The sequence below is a fragment of the Mya arenaria genome, chromosome 3, assembly GCF_026914265.1.
Source record: "Mya arenaria isolate MELC-2E11 chromosome 3, ASM2691426v1".
NCBI classification, from domain to species: domain Eukaryota; kingdom Metazoa; phylum Mollusca; class Bivalvia; order Myida; family Myidae; genus Mya; species Mya arenaria.
In genome coordinates, this window is record NC_069124.1 from 86747184 (window position 1) to 86767401 (window position 20218).

The 20218-nt window shown below is 36.2% G+C and overlaps 1 protein-coding gene across 1 annotated transcript; it reads right to left on the minus strand.

Annotated features, from left to right (window-relative positions):
* Positions 1-1505: 1505 nt before the first annotated feature.
* On the minus strand, positions 1506-20110 carry LOC128229087 (DNA-directed RNA polymerase III subunit RPC7-like). Its single transcript, XM_052940749.1, has 5 exons — positions 19809-20110; positions 6029-6224; positions 5222-5361; positions 4877-5017; positions 1506-3275 (listed from the first exon to the last, which is right to left on the minus strand). The coding sequence occupies exons 1-5, from the start codon at positions 19923-19925 to the stop codon at positions 3189-3191; spliced, it is 681 nt and encodes a 226-aa protein (XP_052796709.1). The 5' UTR covers positions 19926-20110; the 3' UTR covers positions 1506-3188.
* Positions 20111-20218: the final 108 nt, after the last annotated feature.

Consider the following 20218-nt stretch of genomic DNA (forward strand, 5'->3'; position numbering starts at 1 on the left):
GTTACACCGGCAGCAAATTTTCCGTTCTAGCTTCTTTCGTTTTCATAACGACGTATACCAGTACATTTATTGTTTCAGAAAATTACCTGAAACGTCGTATGGATACTAGTTATATGATTGAGCGCATACAATGTCCTTTATGCACTGGCATATTTATTAAACCAAAATGTCTTGATTGTGGCCATGAATTTTGCGAAAGTTGTCTCAGAGGTCACATACTTCGGACAGTGCGTGCAGCCGGACATTGCATTACTGACTTTAACTCGAGTGAAGGACCTATCTTTCAGTCGAAACAAAAGACATTTAACTGTCCAGTTGAAGACTGCAATAAGGAACAGAAGCCACTCGATCATGACAAGGGTCCAGTAGATTGGGTTCATGATTACAATAATGATCTAAATACTCAAACACTTGTAGAAATTTGCACCGGTCAGCGTGGTGCCAGCTATGCTGTCTGTCACAATTGTAAAAATGTGGGTTTACAGAGAAAAGCATCTCACGTTTGTTTTAACCATAAAATGTTGTACTGCACGACTTGCGCCTTTGTTCATGAGACAACCTATAAAACATACCAATACTGTTCTACAACACATGTAGCAGATGTTGAAAATGCACTTGTATTAACAAGCGGTGGAAAAATGGAAATTAGAGAAAAAGAGGGACTAGCAAAACAATGTGGCCCTTACAGCCAACCCAAAGCAACTAATGTGTGCAACGAGTGTAGCAAAGGATGCTGTTCTAAATGCTTACCACAGAATCATAATGATAAGGGATATTTGCATGCTTCTGTTCACAAGTCAAAGTCATCTTCAGACATGCTCAAAGACACAATAGCTGAGTTAGGAAAAGATTTAGATGAAATCAAAGAAAATATAAGAAAACAAATTGATGAACTGGAAAGCAAAAACACAGACAACCCTAAAACTAATTCAGATGAAGAACAGTCTGCTAAGGCTACAGTAGGAGAGGAGCATAATGAACTGGAAGGAGAGCAGAAAAGCTTGCCAAAGACAGAGGAAGCAAATGATGATGTACATACAGAATCTTTTGCCAGGACTCTAGAAATGATGAATGCCAGATGCCAGTTCCTTGAAAGACATCACGAAAACATCCTTGTGCATATTGGTGACAATGGCACTATGGCCTCAGATTGTACTGTAACAGAATTAGCAAATGAACTGAGAAGAACACGGTCAGAAATTATGGCTATTAAAAGTCGACTACTAAAATGATCTCTACGGTTCAGATTACCAGACTAGTACTATAGAACCTTTACTATGTAAATAAACTAATAGTTTTAAAACATTTTGCACATTTTTAATAACAACATGGTTATACTGGTCTTTGATGTTGAAATATATAGCCTTTGGAAACATTTTAAAGAATGATGGTTTGAGAGAAAGGAAGATAGATGTGCAATATTATTAATATTATGTAACAATAAAAATATTAACTATATGAATACGTTTATTTCTTATTTTATTTTTGTAATCAATCAATAACAGCAGTAACATTTTAACAAATGGTGCACTTTTAATATAACATGTTTCTACGGTAACAATAATGACTGCAGGTATAGCTGCAACAGTTATACATTTATATGGATAGCATTTCCTCATGCTAAGAACAATATAAATAACAAGTTCACATGTACTTGTTTTATCATGCAACAATCACATTTCATTACTTGCATACCTTTATATAGAAATGACAACCTTTTACATAAAGTAATATTTTTAATTTCATTTTCAAGAACTGTCATTAAATATTTTTTATTCTTAAAATGATCGTCTGTGCACGTACTGTATAAATCAACTTTTAGCCAGGAGTCGAGATAGTGCATGCAAAATGATCAATCTATTGCAATCCTACTTCTGTCTAAGTCCGAACTTACATTCTTGAAAGAACTGTTACCTTGACACTTGAACTTGTTACATGCCTTTTTACAAGACATATTGATTATAAATAAATATATATACATGTAGTGTGAACATTATTTGAGCCGCATCGCGCGAATTTGGGCCTTCGGACATAATTATTACAAATTAGTCCCGACATATTTTGACTGCATTAATAGTCTGTTTTTGAATTGGCCAAATGTATTAAAAATACAAAAATGATTCATCATGATTATCTTAATTTATGTTACGAAAATCATTTAAATTATAAGCTAGTTGTAATATTGATACGTTAATTTTGTAACTAGTTATGTGAATGAAGTCAAACTTAGTATTCAAAATGCGCAATACATGGTCTCACTTGTAAACACTTATCTTACTTAATTTAAGTGATATCATTTAATTCAAATACCTTAAAACATTACTATAGCAAATTTATGTCCCAAGAAGGCCCAAAATCATGCGTTGCGGCTCATTTTATATCGAGTTATTTCAAAATCCTTCAAAGACTAAGTAACAGCCAAGAAACATAACAAACTGAACAGATGTACATAATTGACCTCTGATTGTAACCTAGAGATAGGTTCTTTAAAGTTTACTCACCAGACTTCAAGGTACAATCATGTACAATCATATAAATTAAGAATACTTGGTGACACATATCATTTTGGAACCATCAGAAAAGGTGTAATGAGAATATGTGAAAAAAATGAGACATACATTACAAACAAGCTTTTTTGACCTTAACATATTGCAAAATAGGTCCTTTCACACCCAATTTCAATTGGAAAAAAGAACAAAATTATTGACTGCAATTAAAACTTTATAATGCTTTTTGGGTCATTTTATATATTTGTCAACAGTAAGAAATGCCCTTTAAAATGCCACCAAAATAATATGGGGTCACCAGGCATAGGAAGACAACATGGTCTATGTCTTGATTAGCTTATTTGAATATTTGAACATGTATATGAATTCATTATATATATTGTCTACTTGAGAACAGCTACTTGTAACTGCTGGAAGATGCATGGAATTATGACATTCTATGTATGACAGCACTGGGTTTCTATCATCACTTGACCATGACTGACCACCAGGTCATATTCTTATGCTCACATGAGAAACAGCTTATCACAAAACCTGCTTCAAAACAACACCACAACCTTTTTGCTTTTACATCAGTGACCACTGCATCAATAGTTTCATCCAATCTGACATATAAGTAAAGCACAAGTTAACAATACAGCTTGCACAGTAGACTGGTCTCTGTTTACCGGAAGATGCCATTCAATAGACAGGTCCCTCATCATCATCACCATCATCATCTCCATAACCTTCACCATTGTCAAAGTAACTGACCGCATAGTCTGTCTCCTGCAACACAAGCATTAGCATATACAATGGACACTTCATCATTATAGACTTTTCATTCATCAGATAGATTAATATGACACATAGTTGTGTAACATGCGAGACCAACAAACACCAACAGATCCCTTCAGAGAAAAGCATGCTCAACCCTGAAGGGATCCGCTGGTCTGCATAAACAGTAAATTCTCAATCCACACAGAACCTAACCAAGTCGGTACCTAACAATTCTTGACAAACATACCTATTTTTTTATATATATAGTATGTATGCACTGTGCTTTTTGTGGAGTTTTGTGCTGTTCTTCTATGTTTCTTGTTTGTGATTTTGTGTTCTATGTCTTTGGCGTTTGCCCAGTGCCACAAAACCGGGTTTATGTTTAAACTTTTTGCATAAATTTTGCTTATTTGCATATTACCAACCAAGTAAACATACGTACTATGAACGTACCAGTCCTTCTATATCGGAATGTTATACTATGAACACACATCCGCCGCCTACAGCGGACCGTTACATTACCAACCAAGAACATGCCTACAGCAGACCATTACAGTTGTCAAAGCATGTTCCCTCAGGTTTGGCTATTGTTTATACCCCACTCAACAAATGATGGATTGTTTGATTCAGCAGAAGAGACCACCATAGCATGTGGATGAGTCGCCCTCAAGACCCAAGTCCCTGCCTTCAAGGTCAAAGTCACATCAACCTTCTGAACTATCAGCTTTTAGTATGTTTTGCTGTATGAGCCTTACTGATAATATTTTGTGTCGGTCCATATCTTTTTCATGGTTGGATTAAAAATTATTTGGCAGACGTGACCACAAAAGCATAAGAACGTCTCACGCACAAGACCTGTGTCCCTACGGTCAAGGTCAAAGCAACCTTCTGAACTTAGTATGTTTTGATATATAAACCTTTTGATAATAGTTTGTGTACGGTCCATATCTTTGTCATTTAAATTTGTTTTTAAAATTATTTGGCAGAAATGACAACCATATATATATAGTATGAGAACATGTTGTCTTCAAGAGCCATGTCCCTACATTTGAGGTCATGGTCATAGCAACCTTCTGAACTTAGAATGTTTTGCTACATAAGCCTTACTGGTGATATTTTGTGTCACATAACAGTACCATTTTTTTTGTCATTATTTAATGGATGCTGGATTCCCCTGGCCACATCTTTTCCATGTCACAGGTGATTCCATATACTTGTACAAGTTTCACCCAACTCTTTTATTAACACTAGTTGTGGTGCTTGACCGATGTTCTTTATTGAGAAAAAAAAGTTGCAAACAACAAGCAGATCATAACTCCGAAATCCTCATGATCATGCCCCTTGGATACCAATATACAAGTACAGACATTGCGGACATGATAATTTTATTATGGCTCACAATCTGTAGAACTATAACTAATATGAATCCTTGCTTCAATGCTATACCTCTTTTTCCTTTAAAAGTAAATCCCTATTACATATTCTTGTTTCAAGGTGCATGTATTCCTTGCTACATACCTCCTTTCTCCATTCCCCAAACTACTGTTTCAAGTTAGCCCTAGTTATGTTCCTCATGCATCTCCATCCTACTCTAAATCTCTACATATTACCTCCTCCAGGTCATCTTCATCATACTCCAGTTCGTCCTCCAGGTTTGCCTCATCCTCATCATCTTCTCCTTCCTTCTTCTTCTCCTCTGCTTCCCCACCCTCCTCTGCCTCATCAACCTGTGCCTCATCCTTTTCAAGGTTCTACAACACCATAGAAGTTTACATTACCTACATTAACACCTACGCAGTCATTTTGAAATCAAAATTAAAACCTTTTCAATGCGTTGAAAATTATTAAAAATGTAAAAGTATATTTTTAGCAGAAGAAAGTATTTATCAAAGATGTACACATAAATTATTTTGGATAAATTGGTTTTCATTTTATTGTTTGAACAAGGGTCTTACTTCTAGAGCTTTAGCAATATCTTCCTCCTTCACTTTCACACTTTCTTTCTTCCTTTGTGGAATGTTTGGTACAGCTGAAGTCCTCAGCTTCTTCACCTTTCTTTCTCTGACCTTGAGCTCAGCTGGGAACCTGTTCCAGTCTGAATAACATAATGTTTACATGCCAATCAATGTCTATTTTTCATTCGACAATTATTAAAGCCATAAGTAGTTGCTGTTGATATCATAGGCATGACTTTATTATTTTTTTCGGAATTTTATGGCTTTCACAGAGTAACAATGACATCCTTTAATGATTATGGCTCTTCGTAGCAAAAGTGTGATAATTGTTTACTTAAGAAAAGAACAGCAAAGTGGCCTTCTCTTTGATGTAATAAAACAGCTAAGTCAATTAAAACAGCAAAGTTATTGCCAGAATTGCCCTCAAGCATGTCTCCTGACTATTTGGGGATGTGGAATGGCAAACAATATTTGTTAATTACAATTTCATTTTTCACTGACTAATCTGTTTTTTAACTACATGTGTTTTTCTGTTACTGAAATTGGTCTGGCTTGATCATTATCAGTTCAGACCGGCAATTTGTCCAGCCCTGGTTTGTGTAAGATTTCCACTGACTAAGTCATATATTGGATCAAAATTATATCAAATATTGGACCAACTCTTAGAAACCCTGATGCTGAAAACAAGACTGTGACATTTGTTCAAACAAGTTTATACACAGACACTACAAGTATTAAACATGACACCAATATTTGCAAACCCTACATCCCTATTCAAAAATGCTCTTAACAAAGACACACACATACCTGGAGTGAAAGTCTCTCCAGAGTCCTGTTGGTTGAGCTGGTACTTGTCAGTGTATCGTTCAATGTCCTTCTTCTTTTCACCAAGGGTCAGGAAGTACTTGGACTTCCTGAGAGAGCCAACAAACTCCTGCTTTAGAGCCACTATGTACTGCATATCCTCATCTTCAACCAGCGGAACTGGTTTAAATTCCTGGTTCTGAAACACATTTACAATTCAATGTCTGTGACGCTACAAACTAACACTAAATGTATATAAATATATGAATGCCAGATAAATCCCCAATTCTTGTTACGGTATTTCTTAAACATTAGAAAATTGAGAAAAAAAGAGAAGTATCATTAGCCCATTTGGTCAAATATATTGTATAATACAGATTCAATTATATAATTTTCAATTTATGGATATGGCATCATTCCAGTGAAATTTTAAAAGAATGTTATTCAAATTCAAATCATTTATTTGATAAAGGCCACCGGCCCAAAACAATCATTATGTACAAACAAACACAAATGAGACAATTACAGGTGAATGGTGAACACAAGTTACATGTGAAAATTATTTGGCATATAATATATGTAGTGATAAATGTGCATATAATACCATGTACAAAGTAGAACAACCTTATATATAGTTATGAATAAATATATATCAGTATGGTGTTTTTCAACACTGTTGTGGTAAATTATTATTCACAAATTCTTCCCGCAGTTTTAAGGCATAGAAGATAAACATTGCTAAGTTATTAACAGTGCTATCTGTTGTTGTGTTCAGTAAGAGATGAAATTTATGCATGTTCGGATTATTGTAATACTTGCTGGGGAGATATTTGATCCTCAGATCATTAAAAGTAGTGCATTTCATTATGAAATGGTACTCAGTCTCAACCTCTAATTGACATATTTTACAAATTCTATTTTCATAGGGAGTATTATAATATCTGCCTGATTCAACTTCTATTATAGAATGTTATTGCTAAGACTTATCATTAATTTAAGGTAGCCTAGGTTTGGTTCTTACTTTAATCAGTTCTAACTAAGGTAAACAGACAATAATGTCATCTTGTATAATGTTAGCCCATCCCCAATGACCAGGTCCAGACTCGGAGCCCATACAGACAAGATTGAAACACAATATGGGTGATTATGGTCCAGGATGAAACTTTGACTAAAAATTAAGTTTCATTTGTTTCCAATGCTCATGAGAAAATTTGACTTGGATGCATGTGGGTCAGATTTTTCAATCTGTACCATAACACATGATTGATCTCATTCAATAGACTACCAGATAAATCGGCCCCTTACTAAAATCGATCCCCGGCTGAAACAGTTACAATTTTTGGCCCCTTACCATACTGGCCCTATCCTGTAGACAATTTGGCCCCTGAATACAGAGATGTTTCGGCTCTTCTTTCTTTAATTAAATATGTTAAACAATATACATATGTATTTTGTTAAAACTGTTAAATAGAAATATATCAATAAAGGAAAAATTGTCTTCAATCAAAGCATCCCTTGCTAGGCAAACTTTGGGTGTTGTAAGTGTGAACAAGGCAGTCCAAAAGACGGCTATATCCCACGCCGTTGTTTTTAGTCTATATTTTGTTTTTCTAGCAACCTGACTGGTACGTTGAAATATTCTTGGATATATGAACATATTATAAAAGGATATTTGTTAAAGTTACTCATAGTGTGTGTAGTGTAGGTAAGATGTCAAGGTTATTTTGGCTAAAAAAAAGAAGAAAAATGAGTCCTTGATTTATATCATCCACAAAATAGCAAGTATTTTCGATACAGTTATATGGTAATCCATCAATGCATTTAAGTAAGTTAGAGCGCGGACACGAGCATGTGTACTCTGACCTTTAAATGTCTCGTGTGACCTTGACCTTTGAGGTATGGACCCGGGTCAAGGTCACTGCACATTGCTCAATGAGGACAACATTTGTACCAAGTAATATGGTAATCCATCAATGCATTATAAGTAAGTTAAAGCGTGGATACAAGCATGTGTTCTCTGACCTTTAAATGTCTCGTGTTACCTTGACCTTTGAAGTATGGACCTGGGTCAAGGTCACTGCACATCGTCTCAATGAGGACAACATTTGTAACAAGTAATATGGTAATCCATCAAAGCATAAGTAAGTTATAGTGTGGACACGAGCATGTGTGTACTCTGACCTTTAAATGTCTCGTGTGACCTTGACCTTTGAGGTATGGACCCGGGTCAAGGTCTGTGCACATCATCTCAATGAGGACATTATTTGTACCAAGTAATATGGTAAGTCATCAATGCATAAGTAAGTTATAGCCCGGACAAGAAATGTTACGGACAGCCAGACAGATCTACAGTAAAACAGACTGACAGATGGACGAAGTGCATTCCTAAAATCCCCTCCCCACTCTGTGGCGGGGGATTAAAAATATGTTCAAAGAGGGGCTGAAATGGCAGGGCCGAAATGTCTCAAGAGCCGATTTAATAGTAGGCTGATTTGTAGTCCATATAAACAGTGGCCCCAGAGTCTTTTATTTTTGTTTTGGCATATATCCAACTTGTTGTTTTCTTAGTCAAGAATTACAGTTCTCAGCGCTAAGTATATTGAGCAGAAAGATAACTGGCACCTGCTAGATAGTTTAAGAATTGCGATGATTTGTTGACAGATCGATCTGAACTTGTGATTCATGAAACACTGAAAGTGTAATGATGAAAAGGAATTGGCTAAAAATAATTTATGTGCAACTTTTGTGCTTTTATTTAAAGTGCTGTGTTCAATATTGTGAGGTTACAATTGAAGAATATATTTTACATTGGTATGAATCAGTTGTCTTGTGGCGTTTAAGGAATAAAAGAAATTCCAAATGTTGGAAAAAAGTTCCCTATACTAGCAATAACAACGTAAAAAATTAATTTCATGCGGTATAGTAAAGTGATATATCATTTTAAAGGTTACGTCATTACAAACTCAAATATGCACATTTTTGATAGAATTATGGCCCTTTTAATTTTACATTTTTATCAATTTTTCTGCCAAAATAGGTCAAATTCAAAACTTCCGAATTTAAATGGAACAAGAGATGTTAGTGAAACATTTATGCCCCCTTGGGAGCCAAATTGTTAGTAGGATTTGGACACTTAAATAAAATATGGACAATCAGAAAACCTTTTTTCAGCTTACAGTCACACTGACCTTGACCTTTGACCCACTGACCTCAAAATCAATAGGGTTCATCTGCTGGTCATGACCAATAAGCCTACCTAGTATGAGGTCCCTGGGTCAAAGCGTTCTCAAGTTATTGATCGGAAACCGTTTTTCATGTTAAGGTCACACTGACCTTGACCTTTGACCCACTGACCTCAAAATCAATAGGGTTCATCTGCTGGTCATGACCAATACACCTACCAAGTATGAGGTTCCTGGGTCAAAGCGTTCTCAAGTTATTGATCGGAAACCGTTTTTCATGTAAAGGTCACACTGACCTTGACCTTTGACCCACTGACCTCAAAATCAATAGGGTTCATCTGCTGGTGATGACCAATACACATACCAAGTATGAGGTCCCTCGGTCAAAGCGTTCTCAAGTTATTGATCGGAAACCATTTGGTATTCCGACCGACCGACAGACAGACAGACCGACCGACCGACCGACCGACATGTGCAAAACAATATACCCCACTTTTTTCAAAAGGGGGCATAATAAATAATGTAAAACAACACATTTTGTTTATTTTCTATCAATTTAATACACATTCCTAAATATCAGAGCTTACACAATGTTTTAAGCAATTTATTTCACGATAAAAAAATGATGAAAAAATGTCTTAAGAAATTTTAAAAAATGCCATATATTTTGAAGAATCAGCTAGCAATAAGGTAAAAGTCAAAGAACATTTACATTCTTCCATTCACAGCTTGACTGTTGCATTTTACAATTAATAGTATAATAAATTTGAAGATGAAAGGCAAACAAAAAATTAGTTGCCATGGTAACCATTCAATAAAAATGCTAAGAAACCGCTTCTTGTTTAAAAGAATTATGTATATCTTGCATTGATTTGCCTGACAATTGTAAAAAAGGTGAACTTTAACCCATCTAGCAATTCTAAATATTTTAATATAAGTATGAGATTGTCAGCAATTTTTTATGGTTAAATTATAATTGTAATTGTATACAAAGTATGACCAAATGAATAAAAAATAACAGAAATATTTCACTGACTGAAGCGGACATGCTAAAAAAGTATCTCATTGAAAATAATTACAATTTCCTAAGAAAACTAGACTCTTGTTACCATGGCAACTGTTTAAATTGACACACTTATTCAATATCAATGCATACACATGTATAACAAACCTATACTTTGACTGTTAACACTTTATCTACTTACTTAATAATTCACTTATGGAAAATATTTAGTACTAATAACAAGATTGTAACTGTGTATTTAATAGCTGAAAACGCAAAAATATTAAATGATTGGTGAATGCTTAAATATTTACTGTGATCTACTATGATCTTAAATGGTAGAAATACTGTGTTTTATGAACATTTCCTTCAAGTTAAAATAGGTATTCTTCATTAGAACCATTGTTTTCGACATTTATTCATCCTTTTTGGAATAATAAAACAATAGTATTAATTGTGGTAAATCTAATGTGGGAGTAAGAGTGCAACTTTAAAAGAACTGACTTATTTTTAAATTGACATGGAAACTATAAACACGAATAATACCACTTACATTTTAGAAACAAACAAAATGACAATATTTCTGTTTCAAACCAAATTTAAAATTCTTTTGTGGTTAATTATTGGATTCAAAATGTGCATAGATTTGGAATCAAAATGTCCATGCATGTATTTGTAACCAATCATTACATGTGAAGTTTTACACATAAAAAGACAACATTTTATATGGAAACATTTTCACTCAATAATCACTCAAAAAATGAAGGAACTGTTCATGCTGTACCAGGGTATATGGAAGTGCAGATACTTCTTATTGCAAGAAAATTAATCCTCTTTGCACTACACTGTAATCTTGGATATTGCAGGAATTGAGAGAGAATCTGTGAGACACTTCATGGTATGACTGTTGCATGATAGAACCAAAGTCAAATACTGTCAAATTACACCAAGCTGATTTTTTCTCAGAAACCATCATGAGCCTGAAAATATAACAAAGGAATGTGTTGATTTCAATACACATGTACACAAAATAAACTACATGCATTCAGTTTATATGGCAACATACATATACAGATGTATACATACAGTTTAAAAAGGTTTTATCACAATTCATTAAGGGAATACATTACATTACCAGATATTATCTTAATAAAGTTGACATAAATACAGAGAGAAGTAAGGAATTTCTTATTTAAAACTTAATACTGTTCAACATTATTGTCCACTTTTTGTACATAGCAAATAACTTTTTTCTTTATAATAATTTATTTTTCCTTTCCAAATTATTCCTCAAAAAGGTCTACATTATATAATTTACAGAGCAAAAAAATACAATCTGACAAAAAAGTACATACAATTAGGTTACTTAATCTGCATCAGTCAGGTGAGAGTGAAACTGAAAGTAAAAAGAAACATATTAAAGATAATTATGTATTATTCAGAGAGGGACAACTATGTATATAAAAAATTATATGTAATGAGGTTTGATGTCTATACACAGTTTGGTATTTATCAGAATCAATTTAAGAATCAATTCAACTTCACAGCTTAGAAAAATGTCAAAAGCATTTATTTTACAAATAATAAAATGTGTCATCATACAAAATGTCACAGTTTATAAAGAGTTCTCAATAACTTACAAAAAGGTATAATTCCAAAGAAAATTAAGCAAATGGCATGTTCATGAGATATTCTCTGGTAAATATGCATCATAGTTCTAAGTTACCTCAGTTCTGCAATCCTTTCCACCATTCTGAGTGGCTGAATTTGAGTGGCATGAATGTATTCTATGGCTTCATATCTCACTGAAAGGGAAAAAAGACCAATAAATGACAAAACTGACCATCCAGGAATTGGCAGACTTACTAATGTGTAAAAATACTCATAATATTTAGTCAAAAAGTAAGGACAGCCATTTATGGAAAGTGAAGTTTAAAATCATTTTAAATGAATAATCACAACATTGAGTTGAAAATTAATGACAGCAATTGAAATCCTATCATAACAGGTATTCCAACTAGAGATTGCTTTTTTGAAAAAGCGCTTGTCTCCCCTATTGTGTGGTCGTAGCTGAGAAAAAATAAATGATGGACATGAAATTTGTAACTTTGGACTGGAGACAAACCAACAGTGAAGTTTGGTTTATTCGATTATATTAAATAGTGAAGAGAAGAAAGTGTTGTTGATTAATCATGGAAAATGTAAACGAAGTTTGCATTGTATGAAGTTCCTGGGCGCAAGCGTTATTCAATTATTGATCGGAAACCATTTTTCAGCTCACAGTCATCGTGACCATGACCTTTTACCTACTGATCACAACATCAATAGGGATCATCTACATAACCAACTTGCATACCAAGTATTAAGTTCTTGGGTGCAAGTGTTCTTTAGTTACTGAGCGGTAACCATTTCTTCAACTCAAGGTCATGGCAACCTTGACCTTTGACCTACTGATCTCAAAATCAATAGGGGTCATCTACTAGTCATGACCGACTAGCGTACCAAGAATGAAGTTCCTGGGTACAAGCGTTCTTAAGTTATTGAGCAGAAACCATTTTTAAGCTTAAGGTCACCGCCAACGTATCATTTTTTACCTGAAGGTAACCTTGACCTTTGACCTTTTGATCTGAAAATCAATAGGGGTCATCTTCTAGTCATGAACAACTAGCTTACCAAGTATGAAGTTCCTGAAACCAAAGGATCTTTAGTTATTGAGCGGAAACTTTTTCTTCACTTCAAGGTCATGGCAACCTTGACCTTTGACCTAGTGATCTCAAAATCAATATGGGTCATCTTCTAGTCATGACCAACTAGCATACCAAGTATGAAATTCCTGGTTGCAAGCGTTCTCTAGTTATTGAGCGGAAACAGTTTCTTCACCTCAAGGTCACGGTGACCTTGACCATTGACCTACTGATCTCAAAATCAATAGGAGTCATCTACTAGTCATGAACAACTATGAAGTTCCTGGGTACAAGCTTTCTTTAGTTATTGAGCAGAAACCATTTTTAAGCTTAAGGTCACTGCCAACATAACATTTTTTACCTGAAGGTAACCTTGACCTTTGACCTTTTGATCTCAAAATCAATAGGAGTCATCTAATAGTCATGAACAACTAGCATACCAAGTATGAAGTTCCTGGACCCAAAGGATCTTTAGTTATTGAGTGGAAACCGTTTCTTCACCTCAAGGTCACGTTGACCCTGATCTTTGACCTAGTGACCCCAAATTCAATAGGGGTCATCAACTAGTCATGACCAACTAGCATACCAAGTATGAAGTTCCTGGGTCTAAGAGTTCTCAAGATAATGTTTTTTACATTGGGGGTCGCCGCGACCTTGACCTAGTGACCCCAAAACAATAGGGATCTTCTACACCTCATGACCAACCTCCCTACCAAGTTTGGTGAACCTTGGTCAAACCGTTCTCAAGATTTTGAGCAGAAATGTTTTTTATATTGGGGGTCGCCGCGACCTTGACCTTTGACCTAGTGACCCCAAAAACAATAGGGATCCTCTACACCTCACGACCAACCTCCCTACCAAGTTTGGTGATCCTAGGTCATGCGGTTTTCCAGTTATCGATCGGAAACGAAGTGTGACGTACGGACGGACTACCGGACTGACGGACAGGGCAAAAACAATATGTCTCCCCCAGAGAGGGGGAGACATAATAAATTTGAAGACTAATAATGTTTGAAAAGTTGAATATTTTTTACAGAGAGTGATTTTATAATCCAAGTGACTATACAGAACATAAAAAAATCCTGAAATTTTCACATTAAAACATTAATATGTTGAAATTTGAAACTTTCCCATCATTATTTAAGTATAAGTTACTTAGTGAGTATGTATGATCTATAAACAATTAAAATTGGTAGGCATCCAATTCACTGTTTAGAATATTAAAAAATGCTTACTTTCTTAGTTTCAATTGTGAAATGCCTATACTGTATATAAGCCAGCCTGCATTTTTCTTATTAACCAATAAAACACTAAATGGAAACTTGGCGTTGTAATTTGATAAATTGATTTTTGGTTGTCAAGCTTATTAAATATTAATTTGTCGGGCAATGTCATTGGCAGAAACATGCGCATAAACAATAACAAATTTTATCTTGACATATTTTTAATTAATAATTTAGAATGGCTTTAATAAAAAATAACCGCCAATTCTCCATTAGTTTATTTTCTTGTTTTAAAACCGAAAGTGACCAGATCCCTTAAGAACCCGGTCTGTTGATTTCATTAAAACCAATCACACTATCCAAAATAAAAACAATTGCAAAAGTCTTATTTATTTAAATTATAAAACATTTGACCAATTGTCTTGCAAAAGAATTGGCAACCCCTAATAAATAGCATTCTAAATATAAAACAAGAGTGACACTCACAAAATACGCCCATCAATAATTTCTTGGATTCTAAGACAACTTACTGTCACATTGGCCCTTTGAGAAGCAAGCTTTTCAAGAAGCAAATGATTTGGCACAATACGAGGGTTGTCCGGAAAGTTTTGAGACTGCATTCATAAAATTTTTACCACTAATAGGATGCAATTAAAATTTTATCAGCTGTCAATCGTATCTCATATAAACAAATCCTGAAAGTTTCAACAATATACTACGAAGTGAACGTATACAACAAACATTACAAAAAGTACAGGTTACAAGCCACGGAGCACTTCGTTGTCTCATTGTATCACGTCATTTACAGTTTTTCAAAATACGCTCCTTCTGCACGTACACACTTACGGCGAAAATCAACTCATTGCTTGAATATCTCTCCGTACCACCCTTTTATGATATTATGAACAACTGTTCTTTTTAGCTGAACGGATTTGTCAATTTCCCTCTCTGTCCTCCGCCAGTCTCCTTGTAACATGTCCTGCACTGAATTTACGTCAATTTCACTCACGACTGACTGTCTGCCGCTCCGCTTCTAATCGCACACATTTCCATGCTCGTCACTGAAACGTCCATACCAGCGAAATACCAAAGCCCTTGAACATGCTGGCTTTGATTTATCCCGTGTTAGAAACGTAAATGTATTTGTAGGAGTTATTCCGCTGCGAACACAGTGTTTGATCATAGCGCGCTGCTCCGTGCGTGACGTTAACGTTGGGTTTTTTCCGACATCTTCGAAATACCTCTCTACTTCCGCTGATCGTTACAACCATGTCTACTGTTAGATTGCGTCAATAATTTGCTTAGTAATGCAGCTGACGTCATACTGTCGTCATATGTTTTGACGAGACGTTTGGCGTCTATTATTCAGACGGAGTAGTATATATGAATTGTGAACAATTTTCAGAAAACGTCAATTTCAAAGTGCTCCGTGAAGCGCTAGATGGGTTGTCTTGACAACCATTTCCTTCCTTAATTTGAGATTATTTATTTTTCAAAAGGAAACTCGTGAATAGTCTATATACACAGCTGTTTAATGTTTGTTGATTTATATAAAAAACATTTTGAAATATAGACACAGTCTCAAAACTTTCCGGACAACCCTCGTATGGCATTAACAGTAGAAATTTTTTATTTTAATTCGAGGGTTTCGAGTCAAAAGGTGCTAAAATAGCTACAAACATTTTCAGCAAGTTTGGTGAAAGTCAGATGAGAATTGTTCAAGTTAGAGAGTAGACAAAGCTTAAATGGCAAGGGCAGTAATCCTGAAGTGCTTCGGGGCATTTGGCTGATTATCATACTTGACCGATTTATTTTACCAACAAATATTTTCAGCAAGTTTGGTGAAGATCAGATGATAACTGTTCAAATTAGACAGTGGACAAAGCAAAAATGGCAAATTTTGACCAATTCAAGGGCCATAATCCTGAAGAGCCTGGCTGGTTATAGAACTTTGCCAAGAATATATACCAACAAACATTTATAGTAGCAAGTTTTGTGAAATTCGGATAAAAACTGTTCAAGTTTGAGAGTAGACAAAGCTAAAATGGCCAATTTTGATAAATTCAGGGGGCCATAACTCTGGAGTGCCTAAAGCGATTAGGCTGGTTATCGAACTTGACCTAGATATTTCACCAACAAACACTTTCATGAAGTTTGGTGGAAATTGGATGAGAAATGTTCAAGTTAGAGAGCGGACAAAGCTAAAATGGACAATTTTGACAAATTCAGGGGGCCATAACTCTGGAGTGCCTAAAGTGATTTGGCTGGTTATTGAACTTGACCGAGATATTTCACCAACAAACACTTTCATGACGTTTGGTGGAAATTGGATGAGAAATGATCAAGTTAGAGAGCGGACAAAGCTAAAATGGCCAATTTTGACAAATTCAGGGGGCCATAACTCTGGAGTGCCTAAAGCGATTTGGCTGGTTATCGAACTTGACCTAGATATATCACCAACAAACACTTTCATGAAGTTTGGTGGAAATTGGATGAGAAATGTTCAAGTTAGAGAGCGGACAACATTGTGGAGCCGCCCGCCCGCCGCCCGCCCAATTTTGACAAATTCAGGGGGCCATAACTCTGGAGTGCCTAGAGCGATTTGGCTGGTTATCGAACTTGACCTAGATAGTTCATCAACAAACACTTTCATGAAGTTTGGTGGAAATTGGATGAGAAATGTTCAAGTTAGAGAGCGGACAACATTGTGGAGCCGCCCGCCCGCCCGCCGCCCGCCCGCCTGCCATGGGTGTTCCAATAATACAGCCATGGTAAGACGGGCGTATAATAAAAACAATGATATGCACAACCTACCTCAATGTTTACTCAAAATAAATTTCTATTTACAGAGGTGGGCATTTAAAGTAAATAAAATTTACTTCCTGATTAATTCGGATACTCTCGGCTTTTAAGGTTGCATGCCTTATGAGTCATCAAATTGTTCCTTTTTTGGCCACTCTCAGAAACGATGTGTTTATAAATAGTTCTTGCGGAAAAATGCGACAGATTACTGAATGAAATGGATAGTATCACTGTTTTTTCAGAAAACCGATGATGCATTGTTGTTCTCTTTCGATTTGGACCTGTAATTCAGCATGTTTTATCCCTTGTTTTGTTTTTTGTCAAAATAAAAGCAGAAACACTACATAACAAGAGATGTTTGTCAAACATTATGCCCCCCCTGAGCGCCATGTCGTCAGGATTATATGGACAATTGAATGAAATATGCTTGGACCGAAATGACAGCTGATTTGTTACTGACATTGGATGCCGTTGAGGCAGTTTTAAGATTATGACCATTCAAAGTGTGAGGATAGAGTGTGTCATGACCATGACCTTTGACCTCAAAATCCATATGAGTCATCAGATGGTCACCAAAAACCTGAATGTCAAAATTTGAAACTTGAAACTTGTTTATTTGCTTAAACGTCTATTTCTACATATAAATACATATTCAATGGCGTTGTACAATAATGAATTATAAGAAAATAAAAGCAATACAGCAATACAGACACAAGAATAAAACAGTCAGAAAACCTTTTTTCAGCTTACAGTCACACTGACCTTGACCTTTGACCCACTGACCTCAAAATCAATAGGGTTCATCTGCTGGTCATGACCAATAAGCCTACCTAGTATGAGGTCCCTGGGTGAAAGCGTTCTCAAGTTATTGATCGGAAACCGTTTTTCATGTTAAGGTCACACTGACCTTGACCTTTGACCCACTGACCTCAAAATCAATAGGGTTCATCTGCTGGTCATGACCAATACACCTACCAAGTATGAGGTTCCTGGGTCAAAGCGTTCTCAAGTTATTGATCGGAAACCGTTTTTCATGTAAAGGTCACACTGACCTTGACCTTTGACCCACTGACCTCAAAATCAATAGGGTTCATCTGCTGGTGATGACCAATACACATACCAAGTATGAGGTCCCTCGGTCAAAGCGTTCTCAAGTTATTGATCGGAAACCATTTGGTATTCCGACCGACCGACAGACAGACCGACCGACATGTGCAAAACAATATACCCCACTTTTTTCAAAAGGGGGCATAAATATGGACAATCAGAAAACCTTTTTTCAGCTTACAGTCACACTGACCTTGACCTTTGACCCACTGACCTCAAAATCAATAGGGTTCATCTGCTGGTCATGACCAATAAGCCTACCTAGTATGAGGTCCCTGGGTGAAAGCATTCTCAAGTTATTGATCGGAAACCGTTTTTCATGTTAAGGTCACACTGACCTTGACCTTTGACCCACTGACCTCAAAATCAATAGGGTTCATCTGCTGGTCATGACCAATACACCTACCAAGTATGAGGTTCCTGGGTCAAAGCGTTCTCAAGTTATTGATCGGAAACCGTTTTTCATGTAAAGGTCACACTGACCTTGACCTTTGACCCACTGACCTCAAAATCAATAGGGTTCATCTGCTGGTGATGACCAATACACATACCAAGTATGAGGTCCCTCGTTCAAAGCGTTCTCAAGTTATTGATCGGAAACCATTTGGTATTCCGACCGACCGACAGACAGACCGACCGACATGTGCAAAACAATATACCCCACTTTTTTCAAAAGGGGGCATAATAATTCATAAAAGTTATACTCATCGATGCAGGAGACGTCAATGTATCCTTGTAAAGTCATTGACAATCAAAAAAATCTTCAAACATCCGAAATCGGAAGTATAAAATGTCAGTCAAAACGTCCCAATCCCTGCAGAAAAACGACATATTACAAAAAATGCTTGTGAAACTTTTTGCTCGTTTTATTTTGTTTCACATAATTAGATAAAACCCGTACTACAGTTGATAGATAATTTATTCATGATTACTTTGGTACCATTTTCGGCAGTAAGTATAAATGTTTGCAGGAGTAATATCCATTGGAGTGAGGAGTGGTATTAGCATTGTGCAGAATAGGGAAGTGTAAAATACGACGTCACGTTGTTATTGCTTCCTATACGTGCATTATGCACCAGTCAATTGTAACCGCACCCCCCCCCCCCCCCCCCCCCCAAGGTCCGGGGGTATACCAGGGATAGCCGGGGAAATGGGCCGTGTTTTAACCTTTCAGGTGGCCCCGCAGTGCCGGGTGAATGCGGTGGTTTTGTCTTCGCTTTAAATATAGTGGGGAATGGGCCTAACCTAGGGTCCCTGGGGTGAGGGGGCATTTGGCGTGGATTTTACCATCTGTTCGTCCCCGCAGGGCGAGGATTTTAGCCGGGGTTGGCTGGACTGAAAGTCAAAGTCCCCGCTATTCCCTGTCCCTGGGGGGGCCGTGGTTACAATTGACTGGTGCATTATTGTGACTAGCCGATTTGGTAAGGACTTAGTAAGGGGCCAATTTGTCTCGCTTGTAACGTGCGACGTCAAACAAACACCAACAGATCCCTTAAGAGAAAAGCATGCTCGAAACTGAAAGGTCTTAATAAACAGTTATTTCTCAATCCATACAGAACCCAGGCTAATTTGCATATTACCAACCAGGTTAACATACATACTATGAACGTACTTCTGTCTATAACGGAATGTTATACTATGAACGCACATCCGCCGCCTACAGTGGACCGTTACACTCCCTTTAAATACGGGATTTATTTAATAATTTTTCAAATATCATCAAAATAGCTTTCGTTCAAAATATCCACAGTTAACGTAAGTATAAAAGAGTCAATTTCATACCGGAAATATAGGTGGTGGCTGCATGATGGCAGCAGGGAGGGCTTCACCCCTCCCGAAACCCAGTGCCTGAACATCAAAGGACACCGACTTTCCCCTACCTCTTCCGCGACCTGCCATCTTATAAATGTTAGATAGGAGCGAATTTTTACTTTATTCAGAGCATATTTGTTATGTGTTGTTTGCTTCGTTTCCCAATATTTCACGATTTTATGGGGGCAGCCATGTTTAAATGGGAGAATTAATAAAAATAAGTCACATATAAATCACGGAAAAGTGTTAACCTTCTATGTTTGCATAATCTGTAATTAAGATAGAGATTTCCTCTTTATTGTTTATAACACATTTTATACTTAAACTCACTTTATTTTCTACAATCTGTATTTTTTGTATTCAAAATAAAAACCGGCCCC

What these genes read in the sequence shown, in the direction of transcription:
- LOC128229087 (XM_052940749.1), bottom strand. Translation starts at nt 19,925, where the DNA reads ATGGCAGGTCGCGGAAGAGGTAGGGGAAAGTCGGTGTCCTTTGATGTT. An exon ending in AGCCACCACCTATATTTCCG is followed by an intron (nt 6,225 to 19,808) that starts GTATGAAATTGA and finishes AATGTGTTTCAG; the next exon opens with AACCAGGAATTTAAACCAGT. An exon ending in ATGAAGATGACCTGGAGGAG is followed by an intron (nt 3,276 to 4,876) that starts GTAATATGTAGA and finishes CTTGTGTTGCAG; the next exon opens with GAGACAGACTATGCGGTCAG.